The sequence below is a fragment of the Podarcis bocagei genome (assembly GCF_964188305.1).
Source record: "Podarcis bocagei genome assembly, chromosome: 6".
In the NCBI taxonomy this organism is placed as follows: domain Eukaryota; kingdom Metazoa; phylum Chordata; class Lepidosauria; order Squamata; family Lacertidae; genus Podarcis; species Podarcis bocagei.
In genome coordinates, this window is record NC_138130.1 from 40,655,396 (window position 1) to 40,675,160 (window position 19,765).

The following is a 19,765-nucleotide window of genomic DNA, read 5'->3' on the forward strand; positions in this document are numbered from 1 at the left end:
GTGAGTCTTACGGAGAAAGAGAACCATTTGGACAAATGTCAAACCACTTTGTGAGGGGAAAAAGCTAAGTGCTTGTTTTTTCCACAGCCTTCTTTAGTGATGCCAGAATTGAACCTGGTACATTTGGTACATTTTATTCTTTATTTATTGAATTTATATATCGCCCTATACCTAGGGGTCTTACTACTGTGCCTTACTACTAAGATACAGTCCTTTCCCTTAAAGAAGCTAGTATTTGAAAAACACAGTACTGGCTTTCTCAGCCGCCAAACCTTTAAACCAGAGGCAAGGAACCTGTGCCCATTCATGCTGGGCTTCAGCTCCCAGCAGACCCAGCCAACAGAGCCAAAGGGAGATTTCAGTCCATTTTAAATAGCAGACTTGGGGTTGGGAGTGAGATCCAATTCCGATCATGGCTGGGGTGGAGGCAAAAGGTTCAAGCTCCCATCCCCACATGGCATAGTCCTGATCTAGTGCATTATTCTCCTTATGGCCTCGGGCCGTATATATCCAGTGGATCACTCACACAGGTGAGGGATGGTCTCCTGTAAATACCACTGTTATCAGCAAGTCCCTTCCGCACAATGGAAGAATTAAGCCTTTCCTGCTGTGGCGCCTTACCTTTGGAATTCCCTCCCCTTGAATATTAGGAAGGTGCCATTTTTGACGCCTTCTCAGCGCCTGCTTAAGACCTTCCCTCCTGTTAAGTTGAGATCTTTCCTCATCTGCATCTGTACTGGAATTGTTTTTAAGGTAATTTTATTGTTGCATCTCTTAGAAGCCATCCTAGGCTCCTTTGGGAGCAGGGTGTAAAGTAATAAGAAGGCTAATTGCAATGCAGATGAGTGGTTTTGGAGAGGATTACATCTGGAGGGAAGGGTGAAACCTTCCCTAGCATCAAATAAAAAATCCCCTGCTGCAGGGTTAGCATTTAGCTTCACCCCAAGTCTTACCACATGAGTGGTAGAACAGAATTCTTTAAAAAGGAGGAGTGTGGGGACATTTTTATTCCATGTGTATGGAATGAAAGGATGCACAGGAAAACCTCTAGTCGTAGTTCATTCCTTCTGACCAAGCTTGCCATAGAAATTATACACGTCACTGCATATTACTTAATAACTGGTACCTTTATTTTTCTATATACATTTTAAATATGGCACATCAGACAGTAGTTCTAGGATAAACCCAAATAATAAAACACAGATAGACAGTAGATCGAATCATTCAGTGCTGAATGCATTAGGGAACCAAATTTTAGAAGGTCTGGAAAAGTTGGTCTAAAAAGAAATATGACCAATAAGCAGGTTGAAGGCATAGAACTATTCTCTGCATTTCAAAGTTGCTTCGTAAAGATATCCCCATTGCTGCTAACATGCCGCTTTCTTTTTCATACAACATCAATGAACGTAGGTCTTTCTGGTAGTCTGTTACAGAACAAGGATAAAGTTTGTTGTAGCATATATCAGCAGTCAGGTGGCAATGTCCTTGCAGATCCATTCGCCGTCTTAATAACGAAGACAGACTGGATTTTAATTGTATTTTTTAGCAGTAAAGCCACCCATATCCATGATCATTATTGTTTAACAGTCAATGGTGGGCAGCTACTTTGCAAAGCAGTGTGGTAGTGGTAGTACAGGAGATAACAAAAGCTCAGTCATGGTGTTTCTCTGCTTTGGGACCCGTGAGGACTTCTTCCCCCTCTTGGGCGGCAACAGTGCCTCGAGCAGGCCGGCCGAGCGGTTGGGCACATTCTGGCTTGGAATGGGCATTTGTCTTCACAGCTGTTTGAAGACAGTAAGTCAGAGAAGACAATGTGGTAAGTGCACCCTTCTGTTCCATGGAGTATGTACAGGAACGCATGAAAAGACTATGTCCATTACGGTCATGTGAAGGGAGGTACAGAATGGCTCCACATTGCATGGAAGATCTTCATTCATTATCATTTTGTTACATGGGAGATTTACGTGCTACACAAGCCCTATCATTTAGTACAAATTTCAACCCGGGGTGGGAATCAATCAACCTGGCTGTGGACCAAGCATGCCGCATAGAACTCAAATGTAATGGAAGGCTTACCTGCATGTTTCTGCATTAAACTCCTTGTGTTTCTGAAGGCAGCTGTCTTGGTTCTCCATACACAAGTAACAGCTGCAGTTCTCTTTGTTCTGAAATAAATTGCCAGTGCATTTCCATTTACAGGTGCACTCACAATTTTCCTCATCAAAGTTCATATTTGGTGCACATGAGAGAGATAAAGGGTGTCACTCAAAGGTAATATCCTGCAGGTGTACAGCAAGACTTGAACTTAACCTATAAAATGCACTATTTATGGCACTGTGAGTCCAGAAATCTGAACTCCTATTAACCTGCCATTAAAACAATGGAATCCACAGCTTGAAAAGAATGTAACTACAGTGGTACCTTGGGTTAAGAACTTAATTCGTTCCAGAGGTCCGTTCTTAAGCTGAAACTGTTCTTAACCTGAGGTACCACTTTAGCCAATGGGGCCTCCCGCTGCTGCTGCTGCGCCGCCGCCACACAATTTCTGTTCTCATCCTGAAACAAAGTTCTTAACCTGAGGTACTATTTCTGGGTTAGTGGAGTCTGTAACCTGAAGCGTCTGTAACCCGAGGTACCACTGTATAATGAAGTTGATATTCTAGCAGAAATAAACAGAGTCTGTATGGATACGGACTTTAAAGGTCATGACAGCAATATACATACATTTAAAGTGTACCGCACACCCCAAGTATTCTAGGAACTGCAGTTCCCCCCTGCAGCACTATGTGTATGATGTATACACAGCCATTTTCTAGGGTGTGTGTTTTTTTCAGTTGGGCTCTAAAGAGCTAGCTTAGCCTGGCTTTGCAGGCTTTTTGCCTTCCCCCTTTTGAATAGAAGACCCTAATGACAATTTCACAAACTCCTCCTTAGTTTCTCCCACATGGTTTGCTTTGTGGCATGGGGCGGTGAGGTTGTTTAGGAAAAACAAAGTGCAAAGCACCCTTGAACATCTGGCGCTAGCTGTGCAGCGCTTTTGGTCCAGGTCATTAATTGCAATCACAATTATCTGGAGTTGCTTCTCTTCCTGGGGTGGGGCAGTATTTGTCTCAGCAATGGCTAGAAATCACTTGGTAAGTATTTTCTTCCCACCCGCTTTGAACATCAGATTCTCAATGCCATATCATAAGGAAATTGCTCTTGAAACTTGCCCAGATTTTACTATCTTTCCAGGTGCACATAGCCTAGGATAATCAATGATGATGATGATGATGATGATGATCCCGCTGTGCATGCAAAGTTGGGTGGGAGTATCTGGGAGGAGGAGAAATGCTTTGCTTCAAATGAAGGAGTGTTACTTCTGTCTGACTGAGCTTCTCATTTCAGTTTATTCTAGTAAAAGCAAAATGCTTTTAACTACCAATCTGTCCAGATTTACTCTTTTGTTCCTGGATGCAGAGTTACAGAAGTGTGTGGGGGGGGGGTCACCTCCGCCCACCTATTTCAGTTTCATAATGTTGTTGTTCATAATGTTGTTATGTTGTTCTTTTAACTGGTCCAGATTTCAATATTAAAGTGTGTATATAAGTAGTACTAGTATATACCTTCCCTTCTGCCAGGACGATCTTTGTCTACAACACATTCACATTTATCGCTGTCCCACATCCAGCCACTACGACACAGTTTGTTTATTTGGGGGCAACTAGAAGGAAACAAAAGACCAAATAAATATGTTAAGAACACATTTAAAAAGTAACTGATGTATACACACCGCTTCGTTATATGTTTCTTATGGAAGTGTGGTATATAAATATTCAAATAAATACATGCAAAAATGGCATTTGAGAGCCAGCTTGGCGGGGGGAGGGGGCTAGTCAAATTAATTAAAGGTAAAGATAAAGGGACCCCTGACCATTAGGTCCAGTCGCAGACAACTCTGGGGTTGCAGCGCTCATCTCACTTTATTGGCCGAGGGAACCGACGTACAGCTTCCGGGTCATGTGGCCAGCATGACTAAGCCGCTTCTGGAAAACCAGAGCAGCGCACAGAAATGCCGTTTACCTTCCCACCGGAGCGGTACCTATTTATCTACTTGCACTTCATGCTTCTGAACTGCTAGGTTGGCAGGAGCAGGGACCGAGCAACGGGAGCTTACTCTGTCACAGGGATTTGAACTGCCAACCTTCTGATCGGCAAGTCCTAGGCTCTGTGGTTTAACCCACAGCGCCACCCGTGTCCCTACACCTAGTCAAATACATTAAACTAGGGTTCCTCAATTTGGTGCCTTCCACATATTTTGGACTACAATTCTCATCATCCCCAGCCGGCACAAACATGCTGGATGAAGCAGATGGTAGTTACAGCCCAGAACATCAGGAAGGTACCAGGTTGGGGAAAGGCTGAGTTAAGTAGACAGACGGCACATGGCTGTGGTGTATTGGGGCTCAGAGTCTGTTGAGAAGCTTCTGCATTTAGAGACATGTCTTAGGAACTTCGACCAGAAGCCTCATTGCCGTCAAAGGAACAGTTCAAGGAATTGCATTTGCTAAGTCATCAAACTGGGGCCTCGATACATTCCAACTGCCTGCTGTTTATTAATTTGCCACAGCTGCCTGTGACAGTTTTGACTCTCTTTTTAAAAAATGTAAATATTAAAGATGCCACAGTAATTAAAAAATGCTGCTAGAAGAGAAGTCTATGCGTTATGTAACATATTTCTACATTGCTTTTCCAAGCAGCCATTAACTTTTCTTTGTAGCATTGAAAAACATACTTTTTAAAAACATCGGATAACCGCTGATCTTAGAACAAAGCATACAATTCATGAACACTCAGAAAAGCTTCATGACTGATTGTGTATCTTTTTAAAAAAATGGGATAGAGAGAAGACTGACTGCCCATCTTACCTATCCTCTTCTGGATATTGAACAGATCTTCGTATGATGGTGTACGATGGACGCTGAGCATTTGTTAAGCACTTGCAACCAGTGTGGTTTGCAATTTTGACTTGAATCGGATCTGGCACATTTGTTAAAGGAACTGAAATCTCAAAGAGCTGGAAAGATGAAATACAGCATTTTTCACTACTCCTATTAAAACTCATCGTTAAATAGCCTCCCCTCATTGTTAAATAGCCTCCACATTTCCTGCTCAATGAAGCAAAATACCGGTAGTGGACTGAGCTTCATCTTAGGAATCCTCAGTTACAATTCACCCCTAAGGACATGCGATGGGCATGAGTCTAACATGTACCTGAAATCTTTGATAGTCTGCAGCTCCTTGTCATGTGTTCACGCCATGTCCTCCTCTTCACATTGTGGAGTCTATAGTTCTACAGACTTGAATGAATGTGGGACAGCCACACTTCCTCTGCCATGGTGAATAGATTCATAGCTATGGACAACTTTCATGGCCTTGTTCTTCCCCAACATGGCGTCCTCTGCGTGTTTTGGGTTACAACTCCTATCAGCTGGGGTTGATGGGAGTTCAACGCCAGAGGACACCCCGTTGGGTGGCTGGTCTTCCTACACACACTTACTTAGGAAAGAGCTATCTATGAGTCTATTCCATTAAGAGGGGCTTGCTTCAAAGCCAACCTGCATAGGATTTGACGGTTAAGGAGAAACAAACTGCAGAAGAGTAGAAAAAAGTCCAAATACCATTTTAGATATGTAAGATGTGCTGGTGTTCACGCAGCTTAGGCTCTCTTCATTGCAGCAGCCTCCGCATCTGTAGACATTCACACAAGGAGGCTTGAAGAATTTATTGGTGGCCATGCCCAGCTCTTTGGCAACTTCCACACAGGTCTCCCTCGGCACGCACTGAGTCCTTTGCCACTCCTCATCTATGACTGGAGAACAAAGGAGCCATTCTAAAAGCAGCAATTGCCATCACACAACTGGGCTCACCAGCTCACTGGCTTGCTCTCTTGAGTCCTTCGTAGCTGTGTGAGATGCAGCACTGCACTTTGACAACATTATGACATCTGCTGTTTATTAATATAAATGAGCCAAGCTAGTTGTGCAATGAAATGCGGCAGAGTGGAGTGCTCCCTCTGCCATGGTATTTCATTCCCACCCACCCCTGCAACAGCTGGTCAACATTTCATGGCCATGCTCAGTCCTCACTGGGCTGTCTGATAGACATGGTTCTCCCATGAGTTTTCCCTGTAAAAACCTGGCACTGCTGCAAACCAGTTTGTGCTTCCTTTCTGTGTTTGGATGGTCCCCTGTTGGCCTGCAGGGATGCACACTCACCTCTGAAATGGCAGTTTGGAAAGAGAGGGATCATGATCAATTCTGAATTGCTTCAATAACAGTGAGAGCTTTACCAACTGACCACCATAGCTGATGTAGTTATAATTTTTCCCCTTATCCTTTCTGTGCTTTACAATGTGTTCTGTAAAACCCAGATATGATAGATTTTGTCATCAGGCCCCTTAGAGGTGCAGGACTGACGTGGTAACTAACCTCATGATCTGCCAGATCCACACAATGCTGCCCAACACTGATGATCCAATGCCATCATTGGATCCAGCTTGGGGTGACATGAAGCTTATGAATACCAGTTGCAGGGACTCACAGCTGAGGAGAACATGGTGACCTTCAGGCCCTGCTTGTGGGTTTCTCCAAGACATCTGGTTGGGTCACTGTGAGTTCAGGATGCTAGACTGCACTGGGCCCTTGGCCTGATCTAGTCAATCTCTTCTGATGTAACTGGCCAGAAAAGGGGTGGGAATAATGTCTGGCCTTCTCCTGACCTTTTAACACGTATCTGATGAGCTCAAAGGGGGCAGGTGAATCTTTTCATAACATGGTGGCAGACATTATGACCTGCTCTTTGGTCACCTGATCAAATGGCTGTTAAAAGGGACAGCTATAAGGGCCAGTTCAGGAATTAGCAACCTTTGGTCTAACTACAAAAATGCAGATGCCACAGCACACCCGTAGGGTATGACCAGAGCCCATGGCATCCTTTCCAATGTTTTAGTCTCTGTTTCTTCCTCTCTTTGTAAGAACAGATGTCCAGGAAGCTCCTGCCCAGAAAAGTCCAAGCTGATAAAGTGTTTTACATCAGGGCACACCTAATAAAAACAGGCATTTGAATGTTTCTGCATTTCAAGCTGCTGTTGGCACATTCCTTTTAAATATTGCTGTCTGTTTACATTTTTCATTGCAGTGGAAAAATGCTTTGTTTAGAGCATCATTGCTTGAACTGTGTTGTGAGCGGAAACAAAGAAAAATACCTAGTTTTGTGCAGAAAATCTAAAGAAGTCTGTGGCAGGCTTAGAGGACATTCCTCCTCTTTTTGGTCTCCTTTGGTACGTAAGGCCACTGCCCATATTGCATTCAGCACACGTGAGACGGGATGCCTGATACAGATCTTGCAACAATGGGTTTGACACCTGTCTGCACTTCAAACTCAGAACTTCGATCAAGCACCCTTTCAGCACATTGCATTTTTTGTTTTGTTTTTTTCAGGGTGTGAATTTGCAAGTTTGTAGACACCTTTCCAGGTGAGCACATTAAATCATGGAATGAATGCTCCATGGCTTATGCTTTCCTTCCAGGGATCCATGCAGCTTTTCCCAGGGTAGCACCCCAAGCAAAAAAAAAGTCCATTGCTTTATTGCTGACAAAATGTCATTTCCTCCCAGCCAAACAAGCACCACAAACACGGTTGTGGGATGCTTTCGGTATAGTGGCTATGCTATATCAATACATATTGGACAGTGTCTGGGAAATCTCTAGACACATGGTGACTCCTATCCGTACCATTTTTGACTTTTTAAAATATTATTTTACTTTATTTTCAAATGGATTTTTTTTTTAAAAAAAGACAGCTTCCTCCTTGTAGCACTCAGAGCACTGACATAACCTTATGAACAAGGAACAGACCCATCAGTAAGTGTGTGTGTGTGTGTGTGTGTGTGTGTGTGTACTTCAGGCACAAAAACAAAATGCATATAACAACCTGCCTTTCACATAAAAACAGGGGTGGCCCGAGACCTTTTGGCACCTGAGGAGAAACATCTCTCAAAAGTATGGATAATTTGGATGGTTAAAATTTGGATAAGTATTGATATGCAGTTATAAATATTATTATTAGGACCCATGGAAGGGAAGGGGGAAGTCAGGAGATTCAGAGCAATCTCGATATATGGATCTTGAATTATTTTTTATGTGTGTTTATATTTGTTAAAAATCAAATAAAAAAAACTTACACACAAAAAAGAGAAACGTCTCACAGCCGCCACCCCACCACACCCACACACCCCAGATGCGAGCGCAAACTCTGTAAGTCTTCCTCATCGGACCAGGGTATGGGTGGTGGTGAGGAAAGATCCTTTCTTGATTTCCACTTCCTGCCCAGCAGTGGAGTTAGGATTGACTCTTCCCATCAGGAAAAGCCGACCAAAGCCCCACCACACTGCCCGGTGAGGGGGACGAATCTCCCACCGACTTGTCAGCAATGCCTGTCCTCTCGCCAACTTGGTAGGAGGTGTTCTGCAGAGCTTTGCTGCCAGTCCTTCACAGCTGCTAGAGACCAGGGAGAAGACCAGTGGCAAAGCTGCGGGGTGGAAGAGGGGTGATGCTTCTTGCAGGATGCCACCTGAGGCAGCTGCCTCACCCAGCCTCATGGGTGGGTCAGCTCTGCATACGAACAAGACAGCAGCCCGACATATGTCACTGTGGATCCAGAAATATTCAGTTCATAAACTGTGAGCCTACCTTTCAGTATCTCAATATCATAGAAAGCAGCGGCAAATCTCGTGGAGCGATGCGAGGCTGATCTGGAATCCAGAGCGGCCATGCCCTTGAGCTTTAGCCGGCACTTCCAAAGCTTCCAGTCTTCAGAGTGGGTGATGCGAAGAAGCTCTTCCAGGCTAGCAGCTTTCCTGATCTGCTGCTCTGACCACTCCAGGGCAGAAAGTGACGTTCTCTGTAAGAAAGGGGGCGGAAACAGAAGATCAGTCCTGTGCCTACATATATAGACCTTAGGTAGGAAAGAGCACACATTTCTGTTGAATATGCAAATGTAATATAGACTGTAAAAATATAGACTTTAAAATATATATCAGGCTGGGTTAAATAATCACTCTTGGATTAAAGGAGGTGTTATTTTCTAAGGTTTGTAACTAAAGAATTGGTTACAAAGGATCCCAGATATGGGATCACCAACCCATGGTTTTTCTATTATTTATTTATTAACTAAATTTATATACCACCCTTCATCCTAGCATCACAGGGCAGTTTACAATATAAAAATACAAAAATACATAGCATACTAACAACAAAAGCAATAAAAGCCATTGGTTGTTTAATTAGCCAAGGGTCTGGTAGAAGAGGAATGTTTTTGCCTGGTGACCAAATATATGTAATGAAGGCACCAGGTAAGCTTCCCCGGGGAGAGCATTCCACAAATGGGAGGCCACCAAAGAAAAGGCCTGTTCTCGTGTTGCCGCCCTCCAGACCTCTCCTGGAAGAGGCACACAAAGAAAGGACTCCGATGATGGTTGCAGGGTCTATTCATAAGGGGAGAGGTGCTCCTTGAGATACTGCTGGATAAATAATCCAAAATGTCAGGAGTCTGTCCCTTGTTCAAATCTGATCAAGAATTCCTAATCATAGAAAAGAAATATGAAGAATTCCCCTAGCATACCAAGAAGTGCCTTGGGATAAACAAACATATATCCAGTCAGTAGAATCATGAAGAACTGACTTACAGTAAAAATAAAAAAATTCCTTCCAGTAGCACCTTAAAGACCAACTAAGTTAGTTCTTGGTATGAGCTTTCGTGTGCATGCACACTTCTTCAGATACACATTCTTCAGATACACATTCTGAAGAAGTGTGCATGCACACGAAAGCTCATACCAAGAACTAACTTAGTTGGTCTTTAAGGTGCTACTGGAAGGAATTTTTTTATTTTGACTATGGCAGACCAACACGGCTACCTATCTACTACTGACTTACAGTAGCCATGAAAAACATTCAACAATGTCCATAACATTTTACAGTTAACTTGATGTGTAAAGCAGTACTGTTGCATGCACAAGACAGAAGTGCTCACAGCATTAACACAGATTGTGTCTTCCTGTTAGGTTCCCAGGGAGACTGCCAAGCTTTTGGCCCAGCATATAACAAGAGAGCAGTGAGAGAAGAACTGGGAGGTAAATTTAGGAACTTATGACTGTCCATTTCAGAAGACCCTATTGTCTCCTGAAGTTGCACCCGTGGTCTTCACACTCTGCAGCATCGACTCACGGGGAATTATGAATTATTTGAGGACATTAATCAAACATGGTTTGCTTTCAAGCAACCCAGGAACCAAGCTGTATAAGCTCCTTAACCTGGCACACACACAGTGCCATGCCACTGGTATGTGGAAGATGATTATGACCAAGCAGTACCAAAAATGTCAATCCAGGAGATACAAGACCCTGGTTGGTGGCTCCAGCCATTTCCCCCCCAAAATGGAATATATACAATAGCTGAAAGCTACTCATATTTCCTTAGCTACTGTGTCTTGGGATTTTTGTTTTCAATTTATTGTAAGAGCTTGCCACATTGTTAAAAACCAAGTCAAATACACAACTGTATTTCTTGTGAACTTTGAAGCACTGGAAAGGGAGGGCATATCTTTCTACTCATTTTCATGAATAAAAAAGGCCTGGGCTGGATAAAGCTCTCCAAGTTCCCTTTACCTTCCCCACTCCCCCTCAAAGTGATAAGTCCATCAAGGACATGCGGTGGGATGTTTAAAAACATGTGCTTTTTATCTGCTCTTGCCGTTTTAAAAACATGGTGCATGGTAACAGCCTAAAAGAGAGGGCTCTCTTTCAAGACTTACCAAAGAAGAATGTCACTCCTCAGGGGAATTGACGGGATCAATTTTCCGGAATATTGTGACCACATTTATTTTATGTAGAAACCGTTGCTCATCATGACTTTTAGTCACAAGGAATTTAGACGAGCAGAGGGTTCAGAAAGCCAATAAATATGTTCATTGACAACATGTGTACTTTACAAAATTTCTTAACTCCTAAGGAAATAAATATTCACAGCACATGCCATGAAATGTAATTTGTGGTGGTAGCCCTGGAACATTGGGCTGTGTTTCCAATTGCTGTATTAAATGAAAAATAACTTTGATCTCTCATCTCTCAAATTTTGCTAATTAAGCAGGCGTGTAAATAGAGAATATCCCCATAGCTAATCGGTTGAGCTGTGTTGAGGTGGCCTGGCTATTTACTGGGTTAGGGCAGGGTTTGATAGCTGGCCACCTAGGTATAGGAGGAGAAATTAAATTCAGTGCACATTTAAAGGTGAATCTATCAAGTTTTCACTTTCTGAAACAATAAAAGAACTAAAACATAGACATCCTTTAAAATTCGTACTTACCTGAATTTTGTGATGCAGCAATCCATAGAACTGTAGAGTTAGAACGGACCACAAGGGTCATTTAGTCCAACCCCCTGCAATGCAGGAATCTTTTGCCCAAGGCAAGACTCGAACTCATTACCCTGAGATTAAGAGTCTCATGCTCTATCAACTGAGTTATTCTGAGTTCCCACCAAACTATGTTTACAACAAAGCATACTTAAGGGGAAGGTGGGCATAAAATGAATATATTAGTGGGGGAGGGAGACAAAAATGATAATGTGGGGACACTGTTTGCAAAAATGAATACATTAGTCAAAACTGCATACAAAAAAAATGGGCCACTTGACTATCCAAGCCTGAAAGTTCGATTTGGATCCCTAAAAAGTACAGTGCTCCCTTCTTCCCTAGGGCAGAAGAAACATATTGAAGAAACCGTCTCTTACAGCACCTGCTCTTCAGATTTGGCTTTGCCAAACTTCCCCTCGTAGCTCTTTCTGGAACAGCTGTCTGGGAGAAAAAGGGCTCTCAATAAACAGCCTGAATCTTCTTTGCTCAGTGAACACATCCATAGGGTCAAGTACCTTTTTAAGGCAGATGGAGTCCTGGAGATTTACCGCAAACGTCCTGGCTTTGGTCAAAGGAAAGCCTGGACATTGGCTCTGAACTCCTGCTTGGAACCAGGGAAGAAGCGGGGAGTGAAGAGCGACATTGGAAATGGCGAGTGGGATGAAGATCTACATTGGGATTCTCTGCCGCTTTGGATTCTTGCACCTGAGGCGATTGCCTCACCTTCCCTCATGGGTGGGCCGGCCCTGGGTGTCACTGCCTTTCATTAGGTTCACAAATGCTAAGAGGGGAGAATTGTGAAGCTACTTTGCCCAGACAAGAGCCTACACACACACACACACACACACAGAGTGTTTCTTCTGCCTTGCTGCTTCCTGGAGATGATTAAATTCCACTTTCTCCCACCCGGTGCCTGCTGGCTACTCTCCCTACCCAACAAGAGAGGCATTGTTCTGTCTCTCCAAGCTCTTACCTCTTCCAAAACTTCCTCTGTGGTCTCTCCATCTATTGGTCCAAGCATGTGGGAGGAGCTCTGCTTGAACTGGGCCAAACCAGAGCAGCTGTCTTTACAGGTCAGGGGCACTGCCAAAGCAATGGTTCCTCTTCTTTCCCAGAGGGCACAGTGTCTGGCCTTTTATGAAGTGATGGAGTTGGGTGCCAAGCCCAGCATTTGTGGGCTACAGGAACAGCAACACTACATAAGAGAGAGCCAACTATATAGGCACTCCCGCTGGACTTGACTGCTTCAGGTATGCAGCACTGAGCTGTATTTAAACTCCAACACCTCTCTGGTCCTAACTCCACACACAGAGGCAGATCCTCTCTCTTTGTCTAATGAAACACAGGCTTCAACTTGCTGTCATACTGGGACCAAGCCCATGTTAGGCAGGCTACAGTCATTGTGTAAAGTTCAGGAAATATCTCTCTCTCTCTCTCTCTCTCTCTCTCTCTCTCTCTCACACACACACACACACACACACACACACACACACACTGCTGTTGTAATATGATATGGTGAGGGAAACCAACACTTTTTGCCACACACTGCTGGGAAATTTTAAAACATAGGCAGACCAGATGAGTCTTGGGGTGTGATCCAGCAGGGATCTTCTTATGTTTTTAAAGGGAATTCTGCACATAGGTGTTTCAAGGCATTTGCCCTACATAATTTAAGCTTGGGCTCAGTGGCGTAGCATGGGGGGTGCAGGGGGGGGCCGGCCGCACTGGGTGCAACATCTGGGGGGGGGGCGCTCGCACTTGAGTGCTAAAATCCACGGGTTAGGGGGCGCAAATTACTTGCCTTGCCCCGGGTGCTGACAACCAACGCTACGCCACTGCTTGGGCTCTTCTCTGTAGCATAAAGATCCCTGCCAAGAGGATTGTAAAGCCAGTCCAGTCCATCAATCTACTTCGCACCAAGCTGCCCATAGTTCTATATGAAAGAAGAGCTGCTTGATGTCGCTGAGATTTAGAATAACCTGCCACTCAAAATGTTTCATAGTACTTTTGAGCCACAGGCTGCAATTCTGTACTCACTGACCTGGAAATAAGCCCCCTGCAATTCAATGGGGCTTTCTTCTGAGTAGGCAGGTATAGAATTGCATCAGCTGAAATATATTCCAAACTATAGAAAAATCAGCAAATAATAGGTAATTGGTGTAAAAAAGAACGATTTCAAAACCTCCGGAGATTTAACAAAATAGCCTATTCTCGTTCCTATGTAGAAATCATTGGCAGCCCAATCCTTATGCAAGGACGGTCAACAGTGGAGCTCACTCCCAAGCAATTATGCATAACATAGGTTTGCAGCCTTAATTTTATTAACAATAAATGTATTTTGATAAGTTAAAAGAAAATCATTTCATGGAGGATACCAGAAAGGCTGACTTCTACTCTAGCAGGAAGTAATGATAACCCTCCTTCTCTCTTTTTAGTTTGACCTACACAGTATATCCATGTTGCTTCTGCAATATAATTGGCATTATATCATTATACTGCAGAAATACCCTGGGGCCTGGCTGATTCACATTTTTGCCAAATGCCAGCAGTTACATCCCCCCCCCCCCGTTAATGGGAACATAACAGGATTCTTGCTTGAATCTTCAATTCAGTTTTCTTATTTACTGAAGAAGCTAACAGTAGAATGTAACAAGTTAAGGAAATGAGGAACACTGATACCTTTTTAAAACTTTCAAAGTCTCGTAAATATGTTATTTACACAATGAAGTTGTAAGGGAGGCTAGAATATTATCTTTTGAAAGCTTACATCATGAACCAACCTTAGAAGGCATTTTCCATATCAGATCTGGCAAAGAATTACTTCTCAAACCATGTAGGAATTCAGCCTTAATTATTCAGACTGGATTGGTACATTATACAGCAGTAAGGAGTTTCTCTAATCACACACATATACATTTGACAATATCCTGGAATGACAAAAACTTCTAGGAACTAGATATTAAAGGGTAGTAGCAAATACGTTATTTGGGAACAGTATTTAAAACCTAATTATTTTCCAAGTGGATCCGTGCAAAAAGAGAGTGACTGATAGGTCAAAAAGACAACCTTCCTAATCTTGCCAAAGAAAGAGAAAGCTTACAGGTAATGCACAAATTGTTTGGAGAGATGCAGCAAAAGCACTGACTGCAGATGAAACAATTTAAGAGAAGGCTATGTTATTTCAAAAAAGTTCTGTCATACTGGAATTCTCAAAAAGGTTCCATTTGGCCATCTGCCACTGCTGAAAATGAATTATCGTTTAACACAATATATTTTTAAGTGGCCCAAAAAGAAAAGTATCAATCAGCTGTGAATGTAGATTCATTACATTCCTGTTTTCTATATACTCCTTAAGGCAGAAGTCAGCCAAAAGTTAAATACTATTTATTTCAATGGGTTAGTTAAACATGCACTTTAGTCTTCCCCTTGGAAATCTGGCAGGTCAGAAAAATGCTTAAATTGGCTGGACCGTGCTGTTAAATCTTCTCCGATGGTGTTACACGTGTAAAAGTTGTTTATTTATGCAATACTTAAGAGTCACCCCAGAAAGAACTTTAAAAAGTGCCACTGTAGTCCGAAGATCGTTTCAGACAGGAAAACCCATGTGGTCTCGAGATGCAGACAATTCCAAAATAAAGCCCACTTACCTTTACAGATCCATGTTCAGAACCTTGCAGATGTAGAAAAGACACTATAAATATGTTTACAGTTGTCCACGGCTTGTACATCCTTGTGGTTAACGTCCACACTTTGCTACACAGTTGAAGTCACACAGCTGGAGAAGAACGTTTCGAAATTCATTTCTCTACGAACTGCTATTGTTTTTAAAAATGCATACCCTGAATCTTACTCTCCACGTAAACTTAAAGAGTATACACGAGATGTAAACAGCACAGTTAAAAAAGAAGGGTAAAATTCACTTAAACAATGTCATCTCTTTCTTGTAGGTACTTTTTAGATATAATAAAAATACAAAAGTTAAAAAATGTTTCCAGAAGCAGGCAAATACAGGTTCCAGTCTATTAAAAAAAATAATCAATCCATTTCCCACCTGGACACAAAGAGAAACTCAAAATTAATTCGTGGTCCAGGAAAGGTTAAAATCTGCTGAGGGGGTTTGGTGCTCCATGTTACAAGCTTCCTTTTAAGACGGCAGTAGGACGGCCGATGCTTTGAGCTAGAGAGAGCTGTAATCCAACTCTCTGTATTGAAACTTTTTTTCACAGTCTTCATGGAAGCCTGCAGAAGCCTGCGTCTTAAATCTGATACAGACACTGGCAGAAAACAAGAGTCACATGTTGGCTCCTATCCCATTCTGTCCCTACCAATGGTGTAGTATTTACTAAACTAACCGATGCAATGTGTGCCACCATTATTTTAAAAGGTATTACCTGAAACATGAAACTTCAGCACATGGTCTTACCAAGTATACATACAGCTACACACAGACACACACACACACCTTTCCTTTACGTTTTCTGTGTTGTAAGGATTTTGAGAAAACCATTTCATTTATTAAAGCAGTGCTTTTACAAAGAAAGGGCATGAGACTATGTTTTAGATGAAAACATTTTTTATTACAGATAAACAGAATGTTTATATATCATGTATATCTCAGAGTAATAAAAATGGAGCTGTACCCGTCTATGACACTCTAATAGCTAACTTTGGCTCCAGGCATACTAGAAATATTATTTGGGCTCAATCTGGCAAACCCACATGATCAGTACTAATGAAGCAAATGGAATCAGTAAATGCAGTAAAGATCAAGGTGTACAGCTGGAAAATTGTTTTTAAAAAAGCCAGTCAGCCTGGGTTCTGCTACCCCACATCATTTGTTTCCAATCTTTGATTTCCAAGTGGTGGCTCTCTCAAATCCATTTCTTGCATTTCTGAAGTCATTAAAGGCTTGTTGAATTTCTTCCTGTGTATTCATCACAAATGGACCTAAGATATAGATTGCAAAATTCAGGATAGTGTTTAATTATTCTGGGCTTTAGGCTTTCTGTAGATGAATTCAAATTGCAACTCATTCCTTCTCCTGTCTCCTCCTCCTTTTTGGTCCCCAGATTCATTCCCAAGGGCTCAGCTGCGTTGAAGGCTGGCATAGAGGTTGCACCAAATCAACGGATTGCTGAGCGAGCAACTGAGCAAGGATTGCTCAATAGCATTTGACGACAGGTTCTTCTTTTCCCTTCTTCACATTAAAGGGAAATCTTGGGGATTCCACACATGCTGGTTGTGGAGGGGGAATATCTGACCCTATAAATAAGGGGCAGCTAATCAATACTTTGGGTGCCCCATCTGGCCCCCAACCAATTTTTTTCCTGCCCCCTGAACCCACTGATTTTGGCCACTGCAACAAAAAGAGGGGGAGATGAGGTAGATATGTGTGTGGAGCACAGCACCCTGATGGGATGCAAACTGTCCCCTTCCTGGTCATCAGATTGTTTGGTTGATAAGGAGGAGGGCTGTGGGGTGAGCACGCCCACTGCTTGTATGAAGCCCCATATGGACTGGCCGTGGGTGACTGTGGCCCTTGTACCACAGACTGTTAGCCACCATGCTCTAAATGATGGAGGAGTTTGCCATGGTTTGCATCTGGTGGAGAGGGCAGAGCAAGGCAGAGGGAGGAACATATTGCTATCAACCTTCAAGTCTTCTCTAGAACTGTTTCCACAGACACTCGCAGGCAAAGGCCTGCAGATTCAGGTGAAGCCCAGGGTCCCCCCCTCAGGCCACAACACACGCAAGTTCTCGGTCACTTTACACGTGTGTGCATCAAGATCATATGCACTCATATGTCATGTATTTACTTGCAGGAATGCATGGACTCAACCTGACTAATGTATACACAACATTATTCACACTGTCGTTCATAGCCATTCCCACCCATGCATTTATGTGCCATGTACAGCACTGCATCAGTGCAGATGGCTCTATGGTAAGCAAGTTACTGAAATTACATGGGAGTAACAGTCTTGGTTCTTCTCCCCAAACCCATCCTCCCCTTCTCACATTTTACTTGCCAGTAGCTTTGTGCAATGATGGTAAGATATATCTAGCAACAACAGCAAGGCCTGGCAGCTTTGAGTCCCTTTGCAAGGAGGCCAGTAACATTTACTTACTTTGCTTTCCAACGTTTATACACTTCTTTTCAAAAAAATTATTTACAAATCTCTTAATGCACAATGTAACATGATACATCCTTCAACTGGGGAAATAATCTGAATGACCTGACTGCTCAAACCCCAGCCTGTTTTTCCAAGAGCAAAACACAACTGTAACAAAAGATTCCAAGCAAGGCCTCTCAAATACAGTGATTTACAAACAGAGAATATCCCTATAAATACCAGTGGAAGGCCAAAGCAGCATGTCACTGATGTTCAGTTGTGGATTTTTCAACAGAAGGGCGGGGGGAGATATTCCAGAATAAACACCTGAGGTTGAAGATGAAAATACGTTCTGCATACCCCATTTGTTTAAAAAGAAGACGACTTGTTAAACAGATATTTACCATGTTGCACTACAGGTTCCTTTATGGGCTCCCCAGCCACCAAGACAAAATGGCTCATTTCAGGATCCTAAAAGGATGAGCAGAAAGCATCCATCAGCAGCATATAAATTACATTTTGAGATTTTGAGATTAGATACCCAAAGCAGGAGCAAATTACAATACAGTAGATCACAAGTGTTTTGCCTCAGCATACCTTCCAAGTGTCCCGACTTTCCAGGGACAGTCCCAGAATTATGAAAGCCTTTCAGGTTTCTGATTTGACCCTGGAGCGTCGCTGTTTCCCCCACCGCTGCCAAGCTCAGGGAGAAGGATGAGCCAGCGCTTGTCCCAAGCGATGACCCATGGCCTCTCCATGTGGGCTGAACAAATGGTTAGTGGGAAGGCGAATAAACACCAAGCAAATCAGGGTGGATGCAGTATAACTGCCCCACAAAAAACCAGAATCAATTCTCAATAAAGACCAGGTACAATCTAACCTCTTGGTAAGTTTTCTGCGTGAAACCCAAATAAGCAGGTCATCTGGAAAGGGCCCTGTGCCTAAAGTGGGATTTGGATCCTATCTAAATACAGTATTATGGACTACATGCAAGTTGTTATTAAATATATGGTGAATTTGAACATGTAAACAAAGGGGGCAGTTCTGCGAATTTTGCTTGGTGAGAGCTAAAGGCCAAAAACAAATAGACAACGCTTCCCCACCCAAGATTTTCCACAAGGGAACTTCCCCACCCCAACTCTTGAGCATCCCCCAGCATAACTGGGCTGAACATCTGTTGGAATAGTTTCCAGAGGGGTAGCAGAAATTGTCACAGCAAAAATAAGTTCTCCAGCTCCTGAAAGAGTAACAAATTCATTATGGCATAAACCTTTGTGGACTAGAGTCCACTTCAATGGTCAGAAAATGATTCCCAGGCTCTTCTGGTGTGTAGGGCCTCCCACTGGAACTGACAGAACTTTTTACTGTGCTGTGGCAGTTCTCCTAAGGATAAAAGAGGCATCTTAAGAATCCCACTCCTGTGTTATGGCATGTTGTAGCTTTTAAGGTAAACTACCCTGTCAAAACAGCATTGTCTCTTCAGCAGAGGCTCATAGGGTCTGGCTGCACTGAAGATAAATTGCTGGATATTATGTAAGAAAAGGATTGCGACAGACCCTATTGTAGCCTTAGTATTGCAAAACTGTCTTGAGACATAAGGGTGTAGCCCGTAACGAAAAATAAACAAGACTTTCGAATCATGTCAGGTTCAAATTTTTTTAGGGAAAGCATAAAAGACAATACATTTTTTTAGAAAGCAGATCATAACTTCCTATGATTCTGCTCACAAAATAAACTGCTCTTTCCAACAACCTAGAATATAAACCTATTTTTCAAGCCTGGAGACGGTTAAGCATACAAAGAAAAGTTGGATTCAAGGGGCATGCAAAACAAACAAACAAACAAACAAACAAACCATCTTAACTCCCCAACATGAACTATACAATGGTTTGTTCTTGGCTCACGGCTTTAAGATTCGTCTCTTTGCAATTTGGCAGAAGAAGGAGCCAGGTTGCTGCCATTTGAGTTGTATGTCTGCCACGGCATGTGAATGAGGCCAATGGAAACTGCACTCTCCTATATTAGTAATAACTTGAACAAATTGAAGGAGGTGCTTTTGATTCAACTTGAGCGAACACAGGAAGCTACCTTCTATTGTCAGAACACAGGACTGGTTACATCAGGGCTGGCTAAACCTTTAGTTCTTCAGATGTTGCTGGACTAAAACTCCCTTAACCCTTCAGCCAAGCTAGCTGGAGC

General features: G+C 42.8%; 2 protein-coding genes across 4 annotated transcripts in view; both read right to left on the reverse strand.

Moving 5' to 3' along the window:
* Nucleotides 1–1,108: 1,108 nt before the first annotated feature.
* On the reverse strand, nucleotides 1,109–15,710 carry VEGFD (vascular endothelial growth factor D). Its single transcript, XM_081198156.1, is given in 8 exon segments — nucleotides 1,109–1,781; nucleotides 2,077–2,246; nucleotides 2,249–2,278; nucleotides 3,598–3,703; nucleotides 4,908–5,056; nucleotides 5,661–5,851; nucleotides 8,733–8,943; nucleotides 15,101–15,710. Coding segments are annotated over 8 exon segments (1,065 nt in total). The 5' UTR covers nucleotides 15,182–15,710; the 3' UTR covers nucleotides 1,109–1,654.
* A 298-nt stretch (nucleotides 15,711–16,008) lies between these two features.
* PIR (pirin) overlaps nucleotides 16,009–19,765 on the reverse strand; it is a 30,317-nt gene continuing 26,560 nt past the window's right edge. For all 3 annotated transcript variants that reach the window (XM_081198144.1, XM_081198143.1, XM_081198145.1), the window contains exons 9-10: nucleotides 17,971–18,037; nucleotides 16,009–16,400 (exon numbers count right to left, since the gene is read on the reverse strand). In XM_081198144.1, coding sequence (XP_081054270.1) covers nucleotides 16,285–16,400; nucleotides 17,971–18,037 — 183 coding nt within the window. In that variant the 3' untranslated portion in view covers nucleotides 16,009–16,284. The remainder of the gene's footprint in view (nucleotides 16,401–17,970; nucleotides 18,038–19,765) is intronic.